This window comes from Pan troglodytes, chromosome 10 (assembly GCF_028858775.2).
Source record: "Pan troglodytes isolate AG18354 chromosome 10, NHGRI_mPanTro3-v2.0_pri, whole genome shotgun sequence".
NCBI lineage: Eukaryota > Metazoa > Chordata > Mammalia > Primates > Hominidae > Pan > Pan troglodytes.
Window position 1 is genome coordinate 111,649,815 of NC_072408.2, and position 23,003 is coordinate 111,672,817.

The 23,003-nt window shown below is 35.3% G+C and overlaps 1 protein-coding gene across 8 annotated transcripts in view; it reads right to left on the reverse strand.

Moving 5' to 3' along the window:
* Positions 1-23,003, reverse strand: part of SLC41A2 (solute carrier family 41 member 2) — a 156,877-nt gene that overhangs the window by 35,088 nt on the left and 98,786 nt on the right. For all 8 annotated transcript variants that reach the window (XM_009426136.5, XM_063786024.1, XM_009426133.5 and 5 more), the window contains exons 9-10: positions 9,053-9,184; positions 7,680-7,828 (exon numbers count right to left, since the gene is read on the reverse strand). In XM_009426136.5, the coding sequence (XP_009424411.1) occupies positions 7,680-7,828; positions 9,053-9,184 (281 nt within the window). The remainder of the gene's footprint in view (positions 1-7,679; positions 7,829-9,052; positions 9,185-23,003) is intronic.

The window sequence follows — 23,003 nt, forward strand, 5'->3', positions numbered from 1 at the left end:
TCTGGCTAATCCATATAAGCCAGTTTAACTTAATATTACTCTAGTAGTAACAACAGATGATTTTAATATTAATAGACTATTTTAATTACCAGATTGTTTTAGTATTAACATATATTTTACTAGTTATGTACGACAATGGTTTTGTAACACATCATCTGTACTGTAGGAATGGCAACTCGTAAAATCATACATCATGAATGCTGAATGGGATCTGAGTGATAGCTAGGGTCACTATACTTCCTAGTTTGCCTAGCTTAGTAATGGTTTATGCTTGCCACCTTAATTATTAACAGCTCCCCCTGTTAATTAAATCACAGAGGAAATTAAGTCACAGAGAGTGTTGTGACTTAGCAAAAGTCATAAAGTTAAGAAGGGGCTAGAATTAGAACCCATAAATACTTATTCCTAGTCCAGGAGTCTTCCTATTAGACTGCATGGACTCACCAGTATTAAGACAACGGTGATGACCATGACGGTCAGGATTTGGGGCACCCGTACACATGAAATACAGAGTCTATGGGAGTAAAGCTCTTCTTATCCCAGAGGGACTTTCTGGGGTCAAAGGCTGAGGGATTCAGGGGATCCTTGCTTGTATATCTAAGGCTGGCCTATTTCCCTTCTCACTGTCCCTACTTGTGGGTTCTTGCTCAACACCTCCCTGGAATGGGAAAGGTTATGGGGGATATAAGGAATTTATTTTGGGATGTGTTGAGTGTGAGATGTCTCTTCAACATTTAACTGGAGATGTAGAACAGGAGTCCAGACTGGAGATATCAGTCTGGAAGTAAGCAATGAAAGCGTGGTATGTGAAGCTTAGGGCAGTCATCAGAGAATAAATAAGAAGAGTTCTGCAGTAAAGAACAGGGGCCAAAAGGAAGGTGAGTGGTAAGGAGATGAAAAGGGGCTCAGGGTATTGAATAACCAGCTCTAACACTGAGGGAAAGAAAAAAATGAGGCCCATGACAATAAGCATGATAAACTGCAGCTACTACCATTATTGGAAACTCACTATGTTCTAGGCACTCTAGCAAGTACTTTATATATATTTTCTTAGCCCTCATTTCTAACCTCTGATGTAGGGGAAAAATAAGGTTACAAGAGGTTAATAAACCTGACTATGGATACAAAATAAGTAGCAAAGAAGAAATTCAGACTCAAGAGTGACTCCGAAGACTGATATTTCTACAATGCTCTGCTTACTGGGGGCCTATCTTTTGCCCTTCGTATGTGATGTCTGGATGACAGACAGTCTGGCTTGTATTTTTCTTTTGTGGAAAAATTTATTTTTATGTCATTGTAGTTAAGATAATAACACTGAATCATGTGAACATGACTTCAGAATGAAGATACTGTCAATGCTCCTTTTGGTAAGTATGTAGAGGTCACTGGCTGTATTTCTGCTCCAAGCATGTTCTACTGGATGAGAAATGGAACATTTTTGCTCTTAGTCTGCACTGTTAGTGTCATAGGTATATTCACATTACAAACACATGTTCAACAACCAGGAGCTCTGGTTATTTATAAAACAGAAATACTTATTAGGAAGTTTATTAGTTAATATACTGGTTATAAGTTTTGTCATGAGGGGCATTTATCTGGGCTTGGGCTTTGCTGAGAACAAGTTTTTTTCTTGAGAATATGAATCTGTTGGAAAATATGAGATGGTGCAATTTGCATGTATGCATAAAATTCAAAAACAAGTATTGCCTAGTGAAAGTAATAGCAAAAACTAACTAGACTTTTGTTTTTAAAATTATATTAATAAGAAGTATAAACATTACTATTTTGCTAAGAGCAGTTTCATATTTGTTGATACTGAATTTCTCAGTGGTTAAAACTTATATTGTCTGATCTCCTTCCTCCAAAAAGAATCTATTAAAGCACTTTCAAGGAGTGAAAGTTAGGCATAGGCACAAAATTTAATTTATTCTGAAGTTACAGAGGAAAAAGACTGTATTGTTATAAGGAAGTAAGTCTTGGGTTCTTCTCTAGCTGTTTCATGCATTTCAATCTAATCTACAGCTAAGAGAAGATTCTTAAGGGCAGGGACAATACCTTTTATTTCTTTTGTACAGTGACTACCACAGTAGTTGGCACACTATATGTACTATATACTTGATAAAATCCTGATATTTACAATTCTCAACTTTATGTATTGAGAATTTGTTGCCATTCTACCCCTTAAAGGAAACATTTTGTTTCTCCCATGTGAAAACAGACATAGCCAAAGGCAAAGTTTTTCTACAACTAAGCTTTCAAAATAAATTTCCCATGGAATTTGGTGCTGTTAGAATTTTAGTAGAGTTCTTAATAATCTAATTTTCTGTAAGAAACAATAATTGCCTAAAATAGAAAATTCAACATTTCATTTAGAAATAGTTTAAATTCATTGTTACTAATAATATTAACAAATACCTTGTTGGAATTCAATAGAATAGGGCTATTGAATTTAAGGGCTAGAGAAGTCTCATTTTTCTTTTTCCACTGGGATACTTTATAGCAGAAAAAATATTTATATACTCCATATATACATAATCATCATAATAAAACAGAAAACTGTTAATAGTAAAACAAAAGGGGTTATTGTTGTTTTTAATCAAATGAGTAAAATAGTGGATAAGAATAATGAGATTTGAATAGTAATAGACTTATTTACATTTGTGATCACCCATCTAATTATAGTCTTTTTTTCTCCTCTTTCAGTTTTTCTTTTTTTTTTTCTTTTTTTTTTTGAGATGGAGTCTCGCTCTGTCACCCAGGCTGGAGTGCAGTGGTGTGATCTCGGCTCACTGCAAGCTCTGCCTCCCAGGTTCAAGAGATTCTCCTGCCTCAGCCTCCTGAGTAGCTGGGATTACAGGCGTGCACCACCACGCCCTGCTAATTTTTTGTATTTTTAGTAGAGATGGTGTTTCACCATGTTGGTCAGGCTGGTCTTGAACTCCTGACCTCGTGATCCACCCGCCTCAGCCTCCCAAAGTGCTGGGGTTACAGGCGTAAGCCACTGCGCCCGGCCTCTGCTTTCAGTTTTTCTAGGGGCAATCTTTTTGCCTCTTATAGGATGTGTCATCCAACAGATGACATGTTTATGTTTTTGTTTTTTCATAGAGGATATATATTTAGGATTTCTAATACAAAGGGGAACAACTAGTAGAAGCCTTAAATTAAATAGGGAAACAAACAAAGATGTACTGCTGTTCCTTCTTTGCTCAAGAGATTATCAGTATGCTTATTTAACTGATAGTTTTCTTTGTACCTTCTCAGGTTTATTATGCTGTCAAGGGACTAGTCTTTGAAGAATACCGTAGGGCGTAAGGCAAACAAACAGAAAATCCTGAAGATGACAGTAAGATTCCCTTCGTTACATCTTAAAAGGAAGGCCAGCAATGCCCATCCTAACTTGGAATCCCATATTATGCTTTTGAGTTCATAAGTTAACAGGCTTTGAGCAGTCAATGGAGCATCCGAGTAAGTAGATGTGAAGGCTGGGAGAATCACTGCTTAGAGAGAAAGAACCCAAGAAACATGTCTAAGTTTGTAGAGGAAAGTATACTCTGCTTCTATGAAATCAAAGCTGTGGGTTCAATGTGCTAGTTTAACATAAATTAAAAATTATATTCTAAAACAAACAATTGTGCCTTAAGCACACCTGGTAGTCTCATAAATGCTGACTGATGGTATAAAAGGTATAATGGATCAAGATGGTTAGCTAGATACCAACTCATCCTTACTGTTGAAGAAAAATAAACTCAAAAAGCAATGTGATTGGTGGTATGTCAAATAGGAATGTCTCTTAGCACATTACTCTGGTCTTGATATGGTCTAGCTACTCTGATTGCTCTTGGGGACTGGGCAAGAACATGAATAGAGTATAATCCATCACATCTTCTGACTGTGGTTCAGTGGCCTAAACATCACATAACAAAACCACATTTGATAGCTTCCTTCTAATTGCAAGACACATAACAAATACCACCAAACAATGTAATTTGTCACATGTAAGTAGTTTTTCTTAAATTTAAAAAATAATTTCAAAAAATGGCTAAGGGCAAAATAAGAAACTAACTCAGCCATTCCAGTGCCAAAGAATTTCAAATTTAAGTTGGCTTTTTACTTTTCATTTGAAGTAAGAAATACCCATTCAGCTACAAGACCAAAATTGAGAGACGATATACTCTGAAAAAAAAATCTTATACTAACATCTAAAATCTGAAAGTTTTATTTTAAAAACTCCTTATTAAGGAAAACTTCAAACATATACAAAAGTAGAATAGTATAAATTAACCCCATCACTCTCAGGAACCATCACTCAGTTTCATCTATTATCAACTCATGACCAGTTTTACCCCTCCACTTCCACTTCCCCAGAAATCAAGTTATTTCATCTCTAAACATTTCAGTAAAACCTTACAATTTTAACTGATCACTGTTAGAAGTTGTGGGGTTCTGTGTTTCATTTTTAATTGTTTTTATTTTGGATACCTATGTCAGTGAGGAAACTGGTGTTTATTGAAAACAAGGAGAATAAAAAATCTAGGTTTTTTTTTTTAGTTCTTCTGTGATTTCTTGTACCTAAATACAGTTATAAAATTTTCTCCTCCTTCCACTGAAGGAGATGGAGCTGGCAAGATATAGTCATTCAGTTTTAACAAGCATTAATTGAGCACTAGGGACAGGGCTGGGTGCTGGAGATACAAAAATGAGTAAACAAAGATCCTATTTCTAGAATGGGTGAGACAGACACAATAAATATTATAATGTCGATATAATATGGAAAACGCTAAGATAATGGTATTCACAGGGTACTTTGGGAAATAGAGAATAAGGCAATTCAGAGGAAATCAGATATTCAAGAAAGGCTTCCAGGAAGAGATGATATCTGAGTAAACGGAAAAGTGCTGCAAATGATTGTTACTATGTCATTATAATAAGTGCAATATGAAGGTTCCTTCAAATAGATTTCCTTCATTTAGTGGGTTGGGGAATTAGCAGGGAAGCTCCTCAAAGAGTATTAGTCTGTGAAGTGTGTAAAACAACAATAATTTATAAAACCAGCCACTATATCATGTCCTGTGGGGAATACCAAAGGGAAAGGCATGGTCTCAACCCTCAAGAAGGTAGGAATGTAGATGGGGAGAAATTCAGCATGCATTGGAAAACTGCACTATAGAATATCCAATCAAATTAGAGAGTTTAGGGATGAGAAGAGTGGCATGAACTAAAATATTTGAATAAGAGCTTGGACCAAGGTTTTGAATATAAATTTAACCTAGATCAAAAAAGGAAGACAATCTAGTAAAGAATATTAAAAGGTAAGTTTTAAGTGGTCAAAGATTCTTTGTCTTTAAGGAGTTATTTCTTCATTCTGTTCATCTTTGGATTGACTGAAGCCAGGTGGGGAAGGTCAAGATCTTTTACCTAAACCTTAAAGAGGTGTGTGTGTGCATGTGCTTATGTGTATGCTAGTGTCAGAACATGAAGATTTGATCTAAGAATTTACAACCTATCCTAAGCTATTCCATTAGAATAATGCACAATGTCAGGCTGCAAACGCAAAGGTCTACTCTGGCAGATATCTGATTCTTGGGGGAAAAATGAAAAGCAAAGCCCATAAAAATTAAAGTTATAAAAGACACATAAGAAAATTCAATCAACAGTATAGTTTCCAGCTGTCCTTCTGAAATCAATGACACACCATTTATAATACTATCTTTAATAACAACAACAATAGCGTCAGCTAACACTTATATAGCATCTGCTATAAACACACTTTATATAAATAATTCATTTAATCCTCAAAGCAGCCTGTCTGGTAGATAGTACAACCTCTCCCATTTTACAGAGGGGGTAACTGAGACACAGAGAGACTAATAATTACTCTTTTCTCCATTCTAGTTATTCAACTTTCACTGGTGAGACTTTAGATCAGAGGTTTAAAAGGCATGTAGGTACACAGTGGATATATGTTGAAATCTATTTTTAATAAACTAGAAAAATTACTTATATCCTTCATTGACTTAAGTGAAATGCTGCATGATAGTATAATGGCACAGAACCATAAACATAAATGTCAAATAATCCATGAGGCTAAGAGGTAGAGTTGCAAATAGGAATATGCTCCAGCAATGGCTTGTTTATCAGCAAACCAAACACTAGTCTCTGAATATTTCCCCTGGAATTGAAGAATGCATCTTTTTCACAATAGTTACACAGAGAACAGCATCAAACATATATGACAATAAATGACCATATAATATACAGCAATAAAAGTAGCAATTTGCTATAAGTTTTGTCCCTACTGAACTATAGAAAAATATTACTCCCCAGGTAGAGGTACTTCCTTTTCCTTTCAAACTCTGAAAGCACTTCATATATAGCTAAACTCAGTACTTACATTATAGTACATTATAATTATTTGTTCGTATAGTGGCCTTCCCTCTAGACTACAAGACCTTGAGCACAGAGTCTGAACTTATTCCTCCTGGGATTTAAAAGCCATCCCTCCACCTAGTAGCATGAAGGTTTACTGGATGAATAAATTAATTAATTATTCGATAGGTGACTTTTAGTAAAATCTAAGGCACTATAAAGCATAATAGACAAGTTAAAAATGTCAAGTTGTAAGGGTTTTGTTATTTTAAGGATAGATTCTAATTTCCCTTGCATTTAAGGCCTTTTCTATACCAGCCCTAATCAACCTTCTTAACCTTATCTTGTCTGTTAGATCCTATATATGAATTATTTTATCTTGCACAAGCCCTGTGCTTTCTCACCTCTATGTTTTAACTCAGTAATCTCCAAAAAGTTTTAGATTATGCAACTCTCTCAGTATAAAATATTTGGTATACTTATTTAACATTGTGCTAAAATATATTTATTACTAAGCAAACACAAAAATAGAAGAAAACAGATATTTTAAACAAATGAAGTTTTAATCTTTTCTTCCTCCACACGATGCATTGCTTTGTATGTATCCCACTTTGAAAATCGCTGATTTATATCAAAAGAACAAATCTCATAGCATTTTGTGAGAATTAAATGAATCAATACATATAAAGCACTTATAATGCTTCTGAGCATACAGGAAACACTATACATGCCAACTAATTTCATTACCATCATTATCATCAATGTAGTTTCTTTTGAGTGTAATAATGTCTACATACCTACCTTCTAGCCTCCTTCCTACACACCAAACTCCTTGAAAGCCAAATGATAAATGTTATCTCTTCAAAGAACTATTTGAATCCATCTCTTAAGGGATTAGGACTTATCGCACTGAAGAAGGTACCAAATCTACAAAGTTTAGCAAGAAGCCATGCCCAGGAAGCCAAAATAAAACTAGAACCATTGGTAAAAATTAAAGATGGGTTTATGGAAAATGATGCAAATGCAAAGAGATATGATTATTAGCTCCATGGGAAAGAAAATATAAGAAAAGTAAATATAGCCATAGTGAAATTATCTGACTCTATAATAAACAATGTTTACATGAACCTAATAATATAAATATTGATGACTAACACAAAATTGTTTATTGGTTTTAAGAAGATCAAATCAATATGAAGATGTTCAGTTGATTTTTGAAATGGTAAAATGTGTCATGTGTTTTTATATTTCCACAGTTGTACTTTTACAGCAGTCTCAGCATAAAAGAGATTTCAAGAAGTTTTAACTCTTACCTGTAACACAGCGGCAAATAAATACACTACTATGAAGATTATAGTTAAAGAAGTATGACCACTTTTCATCAAATGAATAGTGTAGAGGAAAATTAAATGTCCAGGAATCACTAAAAGCAGCAGAACTTGAGCAGACTTATTATTTACTCCTGTAATATAAAATGTAAAAGTAATTAAAACAAAATTATATTTTGGTTAATAATAGGTCATAGTTATTAAAATTTGAGGATTACTTTCTAGTTACTATACTTCATACTATCACATGAAATTTGATTGCCAAAAATAAATTTCAAGTAGTTACAATTCATTTCATTCTCTGAAATTTCCACTATATATGTTAATTAAATGAAAGGTGGTTGATAAAAACTTGCTATGAAGAACATCGGTCACACTTTAATATCTATCATAAAAACAGAGAAAATATAAAGTTCTTAAAGTACAAGAATGTTTTAATTTTATTAATTTCTTTAGACTTCTATCACTGGTATTAAAAGGGTAGCCATTTCTGATCTTCATTCAAAGGTCAATAATGCCCACGCACAGTGGCTCACACCTGTAATCCCAGAGCTTTAGGAGGCCAAGGTGGGAGGACTGCTTGAGGCCAGGAGTTCAAGACCAGCCTGGGCAACACAGTGAGACCTCATCTCTACAAAAAATAAAGATAAAAAAAAAATTAGCCAAGCAAAGTGGCTCGTGCCTGTAGTCCCAGCTACTCAGAAGGCTGATGTGGGAGGATTACCTGAGCCCAGGAGTTTGAGGTGCAGTGAGCTGTGATGGTACCACTATTCTCCAGCCTGTGCAACAGAGCAAAGCCCTGTCTCAACAACAACAAAAAATTTTCTAAAACAAAAGTCAATAATCACACTTATTTTCATCAGGGAAAAAAAATGACAAGAATTGTGAAGTTTAAAATTGTGGTCTTAGTTTTTTGGTAATCATGTGCCTTTGTTTCTTCATAGCCACATAAATAATGCACTGTTCCTTGAAATCGAGGTTATCCCTTCTCAACTGGTCTGTTTGAGATCAAATGCCTACATTTAGAAAGGCCAAAATAATAATATAGATAAGATAGTACATCTGCCTCCCGAAATCACCTGGCAATTATTTTTTTTGTCTTTCACAAAATAAGGTTTCTCTTTCACAACTAATAAGCAAGATACCCCAGAAAGAGGCATCAAAGAGAAACATTATACAAAGATCCTCAGCAACTGCAGACTTAATACACATGCCTTTTCATTCACTGGGATTAGCTCTCAGAAATCGGAAAGTTGAGCAACTTTCACAAAACACATATTCAATAAATGTTGCCTGCCTATAATCTTAGAGAGCAATAGCCCTTGATCTAAAATATGCAAAAATCCATAAGCACATACCTGGACCAAAGAAAGTTCTAAATGGGTAGTAACAACCTTTGGGTTCATCAGGCAATTCTCCTGGAATGCTATGTAAATGGAGGTAGGTAGAAATCCTGCTAGCCTGAATGGCCACCAAATTACCACCAATACCTGAAACACAAGGAAAAACAAAGTAGCAATCCTCATATTTTAAACAATTTGCAGAAATTCAACGCAAGCCTCTTCGTGTAACATTCTGGGCCAATAAAACAAAATAAAGAGTTCTTCTGAAATGTTGATCTATTTAATGTTGAAGTAGACATTCCAAAGGCATAAAATCATTGTTAGATAAGATTAATTCATTACTTTTTCAAACTTGACTGGTATGCAAGCAGACCAGAGCAGGTAATTTTTAAAAGTCATTATCAAAACCAAGAAATAAAATTAGGTACCAAGATCCTTCATGTTTATCACCTTAATGACAGGGAAGATAAGCTGGACTTACTCAAATAGATAAAGCTAGAAACTTTTCTTCTCAGCTTACTAAAGAAATTGGTACAGAGCCACTGGAAAAAATATTCATTACCCTCTCACATACTCTGAGGCAGAAGAGTTGATGCCAGGATGTGAAATGAATTCCAAAGAGTGGTAAGCCCCTCCAAGGTAAGATATGATACTTAAATTGTTTCTCCTTTTGCAGAGTGCAGGAGAAAGAAGTTAAGCCATAAAAGTGAGTAAGAAGAAAACTGAAAAATTCAAATTCTTAACTGATGAGTGTAGGACTGCCTAAGATTGAGGAAAGAGCAAGAGAATCTCAAACTCCATCCCATGCCTTTCACTAAGAAACATCAGCAACTGACTGTTGGGGGAAGAGCAAGAGCACAGATAGTTAAGCCTTCCAGGCTGCAGGCATACAGCCCTCCACGCTTCACACTTAGCACAGGGTAGCCGCAGCATGCCCATAAAGAAAGTTGAGGTTAGTGGTGAGCTGAAGGTAATGATAATAACCATAAAAAACAAACCCAGTTCAACTGCTGACTAGATTGACTCAATCCTCCATCCTAATGATCTAGCAGAAGAAAAGAACTCCCATTTCTAGGCATAAATAATATTTATCTCAGTCTCCAATGGTCTTGTATGTATAATGTCCATCATTCAATTAAAAAATTAAAAGACAGGAAAAAGCAATAAAGAATATAAACCATTGAAGGAGTTAAGAAGTCATCAGAGCCAGACCCAGAGATGAATCAGGTGTTGAAACCATCCAACAAGGAATTTAAAATAATTATAATTAATATGTTAAAGGATCTAGTGGAAAAGATATACAAATATATTAAAAGACAGACATAAATTAAAAGTAAAAATATGGGAAAAGATATATCATGCAAACACTAAGGAAAAGAAAGTAAGAGTGACTATATCAATATCAAAGGGGAAAAAAATGGCATTCTAACAGGGAATATTACCAAGGATAAAGACGAACGTCGAATAAAGTTTAAGAAGGTCAAGACGGCCAGGAGCAGTGGCTCCCGCCTGTAATCCCAGCACTTTGGGGGGCCAAGGTGGGTGGATCACAAGGTCAGGAAATCAAGACCATGCTGGCCAACATGCTGAAACCCCGTCTCTACTAAAAAAAATACAAAAACTAGCTTGGTGTGGTGGCGCGTGCCTGTAATCCCAGCTACCCCGGAGGCTGAGGCAGGCGAATCACTTGAACCCTGGAGTTGGAGGTTGCAGTGAGCTGAGATCACACCACTGCACTCCAGCCTGACGACAGAGTGAGACTCTGTCTCAAAAAAAAAAAAAAAAAAAAAGTCAAGTCCTCAAAATACATCAAGAAGCAAAAACTCATAAATCCAAGAGGAAAAATAGACAAGTCTGTTTTTATACACAGAAAACACTGTATCTCATTCATTGAGTACACATATAGTAAGTCCTCACTTAATGTCATTGATAGATTCTTGGAAACAGACTGTAAGCGAAATGACATACAGCAAGTCCTAGAATAGCATCATTCAATGTCGTTGTATTATAACATTGATGAGAAAAAAGTTGGTTTTGTTATGTATTGTTTCACCTAAAGTCACAGTTTTAAGAACCTATTAATGATGTTTAGGGAGGACTTACTATATTTTAAAAATCAACAGTGATATAGAAGGCTTTAATAATACTATCAGCCAGTTTAATCTAAATTACATTTGTAGAACATACTAGCCAACAACAGCAGAATACATTTCACACATGCACTCATGGAACATTAATGAAGATAGACCATATTACAGGCCATAAGACAAGTCTCAATAAATTAGAAATGATTGGAACATGCAAAGTATGCTCTCTTTCCATAACAGAAAAGTAAGATATCTGAGGATTCCCCCAAATATCTGTAAAGTAAACAATACATTTCTAAATAACCCATAGTTCAAAGAAGAAAACACAAGGAAATTTGGAAAGTATTTTGAATTTACTACAAATGAAAACATAAAATATTGAGATATGTGGGAGGCACATAAAGCAGTACTTAGCAATTCATAGCATTACTTATATTAGGAAAGAAGAAAGCTTTCATATCAATGATCTAAGGCTCACATCTTAAGAACCAAGAAAAAAAATTAAACCAAAAGAAAGCATAAGGAGGGAATAAAATAAGAACAGAAATCAATGAAATAGAAAATAAAAACAGCAGAGAAAAATAAATGAAACAAAAAGCTGCTTCTTTGAATAGATAAAAAAGAGGTAGAAGACACAAATTCCAATATCAAGAATGAAAGAGAAGTCATCACTACAGTGCATGCATTAAAAGGATAATATAGGAATATCATAAACTTTAAAAATACTAAACAATTAGCAAATCAAATCCAGCAAAACATTTAATGTATATCATAATCAAATTTGATTTATCCTAGGAATGCAAGACTGATTTAATAGTTGGAAAGAAAGTAAAACAACTCAGCACATTAACAAATGAATGGAGGAAAAAATAATATAATTGGATGAATAAATGCAGAATAATTTATAAAATTTTATATTATCATTAAAAACTCTTAGCAAACCAGGAATCAAGTAGGACTTCTTTAACTTGATAACCACACACACACACACACACACACACACACCCCAAATCTGACATATGACAAAGGAGGAACTGCAAATCAATAAATAGTGCTATCGACTTTTAATTAGTGCTAAGATAATTATTAATATGCCAAAAACCTATGCAATTTGATCCCCACTCATATCATGCACAAAAATAAATTCCACATGATTAAAGACCTCGTGCAAAAGAAAAACATATTAAGTTTTGCAAGATGATAACGAATGGATGAAAAGGATTTTTTAACAAAATAGATAAATCACACACCATAAAGGAAAAAGTTGACAAATCTGACTACAGTGTAATTAAAACCTTCTGTTCATCAAAAGACACCATGGAGAAAGTGGAAAGACAAGCCACAGAGTGGAAGAATTTTTTTTCAACACATATAATTGTCAAAGGACTACTATCCAGAATATATGAAGAAATCCTACATGTAGAGAGAATCAGTAATTGCAGAAATGTGAATAAAAGCACAATAAATATCATTTCATACTCATCAGATTGGCAAACCTTTTAGCCTAAAAACATCAACTATTTATAACGACGTGCAGCAATGAGAACTCTTACACAAAGCTAGCAAGAGTGTCAACTGTTATAATCCCTTTTGAAAACATTTTGGCATTGTGTAATAAAGTTGTTGAGGCCAAGTGAAGTGGCTCACACCTGTAATCTCAGCCCTTTGGGAAGCCGAGGCAGGAGAATCGCTTGAGCCTAGGAGTTTGAAACCAGCCTGGGCAATATAGTGAGACTTTGTCTCTACTAAAAATAAAAAATTTAGCTGGGTGTGCTGGTGCACACCTGTAGTTGCAGCTACTCAGAAGACTGAGGCAGGAGGATGGCTTGAGCCCAAGAGATTGAGGCTGCAGTGAGCCGTGGTCATGCCACTGCACTCCAGTCTGGGTGACAGAATAAGACCCTATCTTTAGTAAGTAAGTAAGTAAATAAATAAAGTTGTTGATATGCATACTCTACAATCTAGCAATTCCACTCTTAGACAAATACTCAAATAAATGCCTACATATGTACAACAGTTGGAAGAATGAGCTCTGAAAGAAGTATGAAATCAAGAGAACTTGACATCTTAAATTTATGAAGGACTCCATTTAAATCATACCGAATACACTGGTGCAGGAGATTTTTGAAGAAGAATTAGAGAACAATTGCAACAGGATGTCTGAACCAGGTGCTAAAAGTTGAAAGCTTTGATGATATCAGAGAGAATCAGAAGGCAGCAATCCTCTGGCCAGGTCTACTACCCACTGTTGATCCAAGTTACCTGGAAGCAAAATAGATTTCCCTCCAAAAAAAGTGTGATGAAACTACATTGTTTTTGTTTTGTTTTTGTAATAGGATTATCTGGCTTGTGCTAGATTATTAATTCTTTGCGTAATAATTTAGGATGTGATGTTTAGGATCCAGTTTCTTATTAAGAAAAAACCCAGCCCTAGCAGCCTCCAAATCTACGCAGTTTAATCTTGGGCATACATAAATATTATACTCAGAAATAAAGATTGAGTAATTTTGTTCAAAGATATTTAGGTCAATATTACCTATATATCACCTATATACTGCCGGATACCTAGTGAAGTTTTGGCATTCGCTGCATTCTAATAATGTTAATTTGTTATGTGGAATAAGAATTTAGCATTTTTTAATTGCAGAAAAAATGTAAGTACAGAAACAGGAAAAGCATGAGCTTCCCCCCTTCTAAGCTGAGAGGTTGATCACTTTTTGTGCCAATGCACCAAAAATGAAGCAATTTAAACATTATTGTTTTAAGGCTGAAATTATAATGTCTTGATCTTAAACTAAATGTAGCTTCATGATTTCCTCATCACATCTCATTTAGTAAATACAAAATGCATTAAAGCAAATGCTTAAGATAATTTAAAATGCAGTTCATCATAAAAATGTTTAAAATATGTATCCCAGGGAGTTCTGAAAAAATTTCTAAAGGAAAATAAATTTCTTTAAAAATGTGTTTAAAAGTCACATGGACTAGATAGAATAATTAAGGCACATAAATGCAGAGCTGTGTTCTCTGTAACATTCTGACTGTGGCTCAAACTATGTGGGTTTTTCTGAAAACCACCTCAGTCACTTGCTATGACATCACTGATATTTAACTTCTTAGAGCTTCCATTTTCTAATCTGAAAATAAGGATAATACCTATCTCATAAGGATGCTGAGAGAATTAAATAAAATAATGCATACATGAAAGATGCTTAGCACAGTTTCTGGACATGGTAAAGGCTTAAAAAATGTTAAATATTATTGTTATTATCAATAATAAATTTATGTAAATAATGTGATTCTGACTTGGCATTTTCTTAATTATAGATCCTGACATTTTCTGGAGAATTCATTGGTCAGAGGATGTCCAGAAACTGTATAGATTTTCAATTCACAGACTATTTTGTTTTAAAATATATATATGAAAGAGAATAAATCATTTGGTGCCCATTCTATTTATTTATTTATTCATTTATTTTTATTTTTAGAGACAGGGTCTTGTTCTGTCTCACAGGCTGGAGTGCAGTTGCATCATTATGGCTCACTGCAACGTCGAACTCCTGAGCTCAAGTGATCCTCCTGCCTTAGCCGCTTGCGTAGCTGGGACTACAGGTATGCATCACCATGCCTAGCTAATTTTAAAAAAAAATTTTTTTAGAGATGGGGTCTCACTGTGTTGCCCAGGCTGGTCTTGAACTCCTGGGCTCAAGCGATCCTCCTGCCTAGGCCTCCCAAAACACTGGGATTCAGGCATGAGCCACCAAGCTTGGCTAGCACCCATATTTTAAACAATCAATTAAACTGCCTTCTGTTTACTCAATGAATTTTCCACTAGAAATTAGAGGTGACTATCTTTTTTAAAGTCTGGATTTTCTAAATCTGAACTCACTTTCTAAAGAAAAGAATAGAGGCTGGTCCAATGGTAGTGGTTTATCAGAACTTGTTCACATTAGTGTTGCTAAAGTTGGTATACGACTATCCACTGCTAAACTCACTGACATTAAAAAATAAAAAAATAAACAAACAATTAGAACATTGAATAATTAGCATGTATCAGTACTCATCTGATAATAGCATATAAACAAGGCCAGTAGCTTATACCTCTAAGTGAAGGTAAATGAAAATGTCTCAGAAATTGAAAGTGGCAAGAGTATTTAACTACATAATGCAAGCATTTTCACAAAAAGTTACTGGGTAAACCAATAAGGGGTAAACTAGCAAAAACAGCTTTGTAATCTTTCTCTTTATAGTCACTCAAAAGGAAAAGAATCTAATATCAAAAATTATACTTAATGCAAAGCAGAAGATTACATTCAGATACGTTTTTCAATGATGGATATTTTCCATAGGAATGCATAAATTGCATTCCTCTTCAGTTACTCTGGGGTTTCTCTTGGGGGTAATGTTCTATGTGGTATTTTATTGGATATGGAATGCTTCAATGCAAACACAGAAAGCATCTGCTATTAAGCCAACGTATATCTACTCTACAACTGCAACTTCTCTTGAGTTTGAAACAAAAAGCTACTAATGATTAACTGTAGCTCTCTTCTAAAACCCACAAATTTGTTGGTAAAACTTTATAAAACTACTTTTATCATTTCTTTGTTACCATATAACAGACTAAGATAATGATAATAAATATAAACAGTCTTATAAATAAACAGTTTATCACCTTATCACACTGTAGTCCAGGAAACACAGACATAACTGATGTTATAATTGTACCAAACTAAAAAGAAAATGAGTGAGAGACTTCAGAAAGACACTGATATCATTTTTCCAGATAAGGTGAATAAAATTTTTAAGTAAACAACGTAATTATTGAAGGGGCTAATTAAAGTTTTAACCTCTCATGGTTTCATCATGATCATTGGTTATATTTTTAAACTATAACAAAATTATTACCTTAGAATAGTTTTCTTTAATGTCAAAAAATGCTTTCTTGCTATAATGACATACACTATGTTTCTACTAAAAGCTAGTCTGTCAACATTTCTTTTAAATTATTTAAATTCTTCAGGGACTAATGGCACTATTAAAGCCAGTGGAGAGCATCTAAAGATAGTCTCACACAAATTAAAAACATTAGTAAAAACAACTTGTCAATATACTAAATAATATGCGAGATTCCTCAGTATCCACAAGACAGAATTTTAAGTGCCTAATGCTTGAATAAGCTCAGTTGATGAAATAAAGTTTGAGAGTAGGAAGAAATTATCAGCAGGTTCATCTAGGGACTGTTTTAAAAATCCAAATTTATGTTTTGTTAAATTTAGAAATATATGTTTCCAGTAAATGTTTAGCACTAACGTCATGGAATATATTTCAAATTCTGTCAAGAATTCCTTTGCACATTCCGAAGGAAACCCAAAGCAAAAGTTCATTTTCTTAAGAAATAAATCTTTATAATCAACAGCATAATAAGTCTGGCCCCTTCCTATATCCCTACCTGTTTTCTCCATCTCTATGTACCTCTGCATTTTCACCTATCCTCCTCTCAAGACTTACCAGAACTCACATGCAGAAATTACTCTTTGAGTTTCAAGAAATGCAAAAAGATGGAGGAGAAATATCTTCCATTTTTTTCATATTTTTAAGAAGAAATGCATTGGAACACCCTTTTAGTGAAGAGCTTTTTATTTAAACAAGGGTAGGCATATTTACCTCCCTAGTCCCTAATCCATTACCTTTACCATTTCCCTCCCACTTGTAGACAAGGTGGTAAATGGCTGACGAACTCTCTAAATTTTCTACTTCCTTTACCATAGATCATGCATTATTTTTTAAATAAATGTATGTATGTATGTATGTATGTATGTATTTAGAGACAGGGTCCTGCTCTGTTGCCTAGGTTGGAATGCAGTGGTGCAATCACGGCTCACCGCATCCTTGATCTCCTGGACTCAAGTGATTCTCCCACCTCAGCCTCCCAAGTAGATAGGACTACGGGTGCATGTCACCATGCCTGGCTGATTTTTTTTTTTTTTTTTTTTTTAGTAGAAATGAGGTCTCACTATGTTGCCTTGGCTGGTCTCAAACTCCTGAGCTCACACAATCCCACCTCCTTGGCCTCCCAAAGTGCTGGGGTTATAGAAGTGAGCCAGCGTGCTCAGCCTAGATTATACATTCTTAACAGAGGTGAAAACTGGTTCTTGAGGGGAGAAAAAATATCACTCATTTTATTTATAAAGCCCATTTACACATACAGCACATAAATGGATAAACGGTAGATGTGCAAAATGAAAATTTCATGGGTAGGTATATTTAGAAAAAAAAATTGATTCAAACGGCTCCTTCAAAAGGTGATGATGAAAATAAAAGATTGAAAAACACCGCCGGCCGGGCGCGGTGGCTCACGCCTGTAATCCCAGCACTTTGGGAGGCCGAGGTGGGCGGATCACGAGGTCAGGAGATCAAGACCATCCTGGCTAACACGGTGAAACCCCGTCTCTACTAAAAATACAAAAAATTAGCCGGGCGTGGCGGCGGGCGACTGTAGCCCCAGCTACTCGGGAGGCTGAGACAGGAGAATGGCGTGAACCTGGGAGGCGGAGCTTGCAGTGAGCCGAGATCGCGCCACTGCAGTCCAGCCTGGGCGAAAGAGCCAGACTCCGTCTCAAAAAAAACAAAAAAAAAACACCGCCTTAGATCACAAATTCCCAACCAGTGTGCCTCACATGGGTTACAGCTGTGTCAAGATACTATCCTCCAAGCTCTTGGCATGGCTGCAGTGCCAAATCAGGTACCTCTGGTTACAAATGGCTGTTTTCTTCACCCTAGGGTGCCATCCAAATATTATTAATTTTTATGTGTGCCATGACATGAGAAAGATTAGAAAACACTGCCCTAGAGAAATGAATCTCTCTACTTTCCTGGGACAACTGAGGCTGTCAGTTGTAAGACCCTTCATCTTAGTCTCTATCCCCTAGCCCATATCTGTGTATTTTCACCTGTCTTTCTTCAAGACTCCTTTTCTTACCACATTGAGATAAGGGGTTATCCTTTCTTTCCAAGGCTACTGTGTGGCCCACCGTTTCATGGGCCTTGCTCCCTCATTATTCACCATCTCTCATGCATCCTTGATCTTTCCTTCTCTATTACTCCTTTGCCTCCTTGCCAACAAACGTACCCACATGTCTCTTCTCTTGGAAAAAGTTCCTCATCTGGACTTCTAAGTGTCATTCTAATTCTTTTCTTTTCATTGTCAATTAATTAATATGAAGTCTAAAAGTGCTACTTCTAAGATGTTTATTGTTTTATACTATTTAATAAATGCAAAAATAATATTTATAAAATACATGTAAGTTACAAAGACTTATACTACAAAAAAACACCCATGTACCCACCACTCAGTTTAAGAAAAGGAATTCATTATCTTTAGATTTGTAGTGCCCTCTGTGCTCTTCCTTAATCCCATATCCTTCCTTCGCTATCAGAGTGATATGTTTGTGTTTTTTATTCTCGTGCTTTTCTCTGTGTTATTACTACATACATGTATATTCCTAAGTACTATATAATTTGGTTTTCAATACCCTTGAACGTTATATAAATGGAATAATTTATCACATAAGTTTCTGAGATTCATCCTTGCTCTTCTGGGACATGTAATTCATCCATTTTTATTGTTAATAACATTCTATTGTAAGACTGTACTTTCATTTATCTAGTCTGCTACTCAACAAAACTGAACTCTCAAATGACTTCCTGATCACTGAATAAACAGTCCGTCTTGAATCCTTCTTGGCTACAATAACATAGCTTTCATCCTCCTTCTAACCAATGCATCTTGAATTCAGAAGCCATTTCAAGAGCAGACAAAAATAGAGATGATAAGGGAGAGGAAGTATGCGATTGGGGATGTCTTGTTTGGGACACTGGGTAGCTAACACCGCTAACTGACACAGGAAACACCAAAGGGCAGGTTTGCGGGGAAGAGGATGAGTTCAGTTAGAAGCTTCAGATGTTCCATGTGGAAATATCCAATTTAAAGTATGGATCTAGAAAGGAACAGATGTGTCAAGACTAGGGATAAAGCCATGAAATGAAGCCGTATGACAAGGACAAGTTGTTCTCAAACTTTTGCATATATCAAAATCAATTGATGAGTTCTACCTCCGAGCTGCTGATTCAGGCTTAAGAATCTGCATTTCTAATAAGATCCCAAGTGATATTGCTGGTCTGGGGACCACACTTCGAAAATCTCTGGATGAGACAATATTGCCCATAAAGAAGGTGAAAACTAAGAATAGAAGCTCAAGAGCAGGGTCTTGAAGAATACAAAGAGACAGGTAGAAAGAAGGAACAAGTGAAGGAAAATGAAAAAGAATTTTCAGAGAAGCGATGAGAATGGTAGAATTGCAAAAAGGGTATAGTAAATAGTATTAAACAACTGAATAGAATGAAGACTGAAAATAAGTTATTGGATAAAGTAATTAGGAGGTCACTGGAGAGCTTAGTAAAAGCAGTTTTGTAGAGTGAGAAGGAAGAAAAATACTATAATGAGTTGAAAAAATACAGACTACACTTGGGAAAGTTTGATTGTAGAGAGTAGAAGAGACAGAACAGAAGCTTGAGAAGGCAGAGCACTATGGGAAAGGTGACTTGGGATAAAAGACTTGTGCGCATTTGTAAGCTAAAGGGAAAAGATGTAAGAGAGGAAGAAATGGGAGATACCGGAAAAGTTAAAATAATTGATGGAGTAAGGCTCCCATTGGAATTGTAATGGAATAGTATCCAGGGCACAGGTCAACTAGTCAGTCCTGGGCAAAAGAATCAGCTCTTCTGAGATAGGGGTGAAAGAAGTTAAAAATAGACATTGTTAGAGATACGAACAGAGGTGAAGGGAAAGGAAAGAGCACACTGGGAGAGACATGCCTAAAGACTCTATTTTCTCTGTAAGCCTGCCCTACAACAAACATTAAAGGAATTTCTCCAGGCAGAAGGAAAATAATACCAGATAAAAACCTGGATCTACACAAAGGAAAGAGTGCTGGAAATATAACTTTATATGATAAAATATAAAAGATATATTTTTTCATTTTTAGTCTCTTTTTAAACATAACTGAAGCAAAAAATAATAACAATGTATTACAGGATTTACTAGTTCAAAAAAGTAAAACGTATTTCAAAAAAGAGTACATAAGTAAAACGTATTTCAAAAAAGAGTACATAAGAAAGAGGAGTGGTATTTCAAGTATAGTGACATAAGCTTCTTATCCTATATGTAAAGTGGTTTACTATTGTTTGAAAGTAGACTGTGATAAAAAAGATATAAGCTCTAAATCAATGGTTCTCAAAGTGTGGTCTAGGGGGTCTGAGGAAGGTTAGATCTAGAAATCCCAACACCTAGCTAACAGAAGTACCAGAAAGAGAGACTCACGTTTATGTTAGCATGATAAAGGCTTTAAGAAATCCCGTAGTAGGATGTGGAGAAATAGGAACACGTTTACACTGCTGGTGGGACTGTAAACTAGTTCAACCATTGTGGAAGACAGTGTGGCAATTCCTCAAGGATCTAGAACTAGAAATACCATTTGACCCAGCCATCCCATTACTGGGTATACACCCAAAGGATTATAAATCATGCTGCTATAAAGACACATGCACATGTATGTTTATTGAGGCACTATTCACAATAGCAAAGACTTGGAACCAACCCAAATTTGTCCATCAATGATAGACTGAATTAAGAAAATGTGGCACATATACACCATGGAATACTATGCAGCCATAGAAAGGATGAGTTCATGTCCTTTGTAGGGATATGGATGAAGCTGGAAACCATCATTCTCAGCAAACTATCACAAGGACAGAAAACCAAACACCGCATGTTCTCACTCATAGGAATTGAACAATGAGAACACTTGGACACAGGAAGGGGAACATCACACACCGAGGCCTGTTGTGGGGTGGGGGGAGGGGGGAGGGATAGCATTAGAAAATATACCTAATGTAAATGACGAGTTAATGGGTGCAGCACACCAATATGGCGCATGTATACATATGTAACAAACCTGCACGTTGTGCACATGTACCCTAGAACTTAAAGTATAATAAAAAGAAAATAAAAAAATAAAGAAGAATTAACACCAACAACAATAAAGAAATCCCGTAGTAAGCAAGTTTGTTTAACTTAATGTTTACCAAATTTGATTGACCACAGAACTCACTTTTCAAGTTATACTTATTAACATCTCATAGAACTAGTGTTACCATGAAATATATTTTGGAAAATGCCACTAGTTCTGAAAGACGTTAATAAATATTAAAAAATATCCTAGTCACAATATGAACACAGATATGCCTTAAACAATGTATGCATTCTTGTAGCTAATAAAACATAAATTAGTAGCTGCATATTTTGAGAAAAAAAAAATCACAGGCTTTAGAATAGACCCGATCTGGTTTTCAATCGTGACTCACCACTTACAAGATAGGAGACCTTACACAATCTACTGATCTTATTGTGAGGATTATACGACACAACATGTATTAAAAAAACCTGTAAGTTACCTGGTACATAGTGGTAGGTACTCACTAAATAGCAGATAATGATGATAATGATGAAGATAAACAAGAGTCCTTTAAATAGTACATTCCCCAACACATTTTAAATGAAATTCAATTCTCAAAAGTTCCATCTTATTTGAGGAACATAGAGTAAACCATCTCTATTAATGTTTTTTAAAGAGTGGAATTTATAAGCTCATAGTGTACCACCATGCCCGGCTAATTTTTATATTTTTTGTGCAGACAGGGTTTGGTCGTGTTGCCCAGGCTGGTCTCAAACTTATGAGCTCAAGTGATCCATCTGCCTTGGCCTCCCAAAGTGCTGATAGCCAACTAAGAGGTTTACTTACTGAGATACTAAAAATATATTACTATGAATATCACACAATGCCACGGCACAGACATCCAAGGAGAGCATTTCAGTGAAGCTCTAGAATTGTTTCTTATGTAAGGTAAAACAACTGAAATATGCATTAAAGCCTTATAATAAAAGCGTTATTGTAATTTAAGTTAAATTTCTTACTGAAATGTTTAATATAGCTCTAACAGTCATTATGAGTAATGTTTATGCTAATGAACTCATCCATTAATATTCACAGAAGAGGATCTGAAGAGGTGGGAGGAAAGCAGTAGTTATTCCAGGCAGTGAAAATTAGATGAATCTTTGTAGGGACAATATAAAAACCTAGTTAGAATGATAATGAAAAAATTGCGCATGTCTTTGGGAAACAATGAGTCCAATCATGTACAGAGGGCCTTGAAAGCTAGGCAGAAGAATTCAAATTTGATTTGATAGTCAGGGAAAAAAACCACTGTTAAATTCATCATCTTAGGACCCATGTAATAAAAACAATGTTTAAGAATGACTAGGCTATTAGTGACACTTAATTTGCCTCAAATAGAGAGTGAGTCAGGAAGCCTACTTTATTACTTGAATGATGGCTATATTGAGACATTAGGCTACAAGAGTAAGACATGCTTGTTATATAAATAAATGATTGAGCAAGTGAACTGTGTTAAAGGGCAAGTAGACAATGGCTTGGTCATTTTTCAGTCAAAGAGGATGAAGGACCAGGTTGAAATAGATGGTCCCACAATTTTATGTGTGGGTGATGGGGAGAATGGTGGCATGAAGAGAGAGACCTATAGGGAAAATTTGTTCATTGATATTCTAAAGTGATATAAAAATTAAAATATTCAGTAGAAATTTTAGATATGAAATTAGATTTTGAAGAACTTGCCTTTATATGTCATATATATTTTTTACATATATACATATATACATTTTTTTTGAGACAAGGTCTTGCTCTGTTGCCCAGGCTGGAGTGCAGTAGCACGATCTTGGCTCACTGCAACCTCTGCCTCCC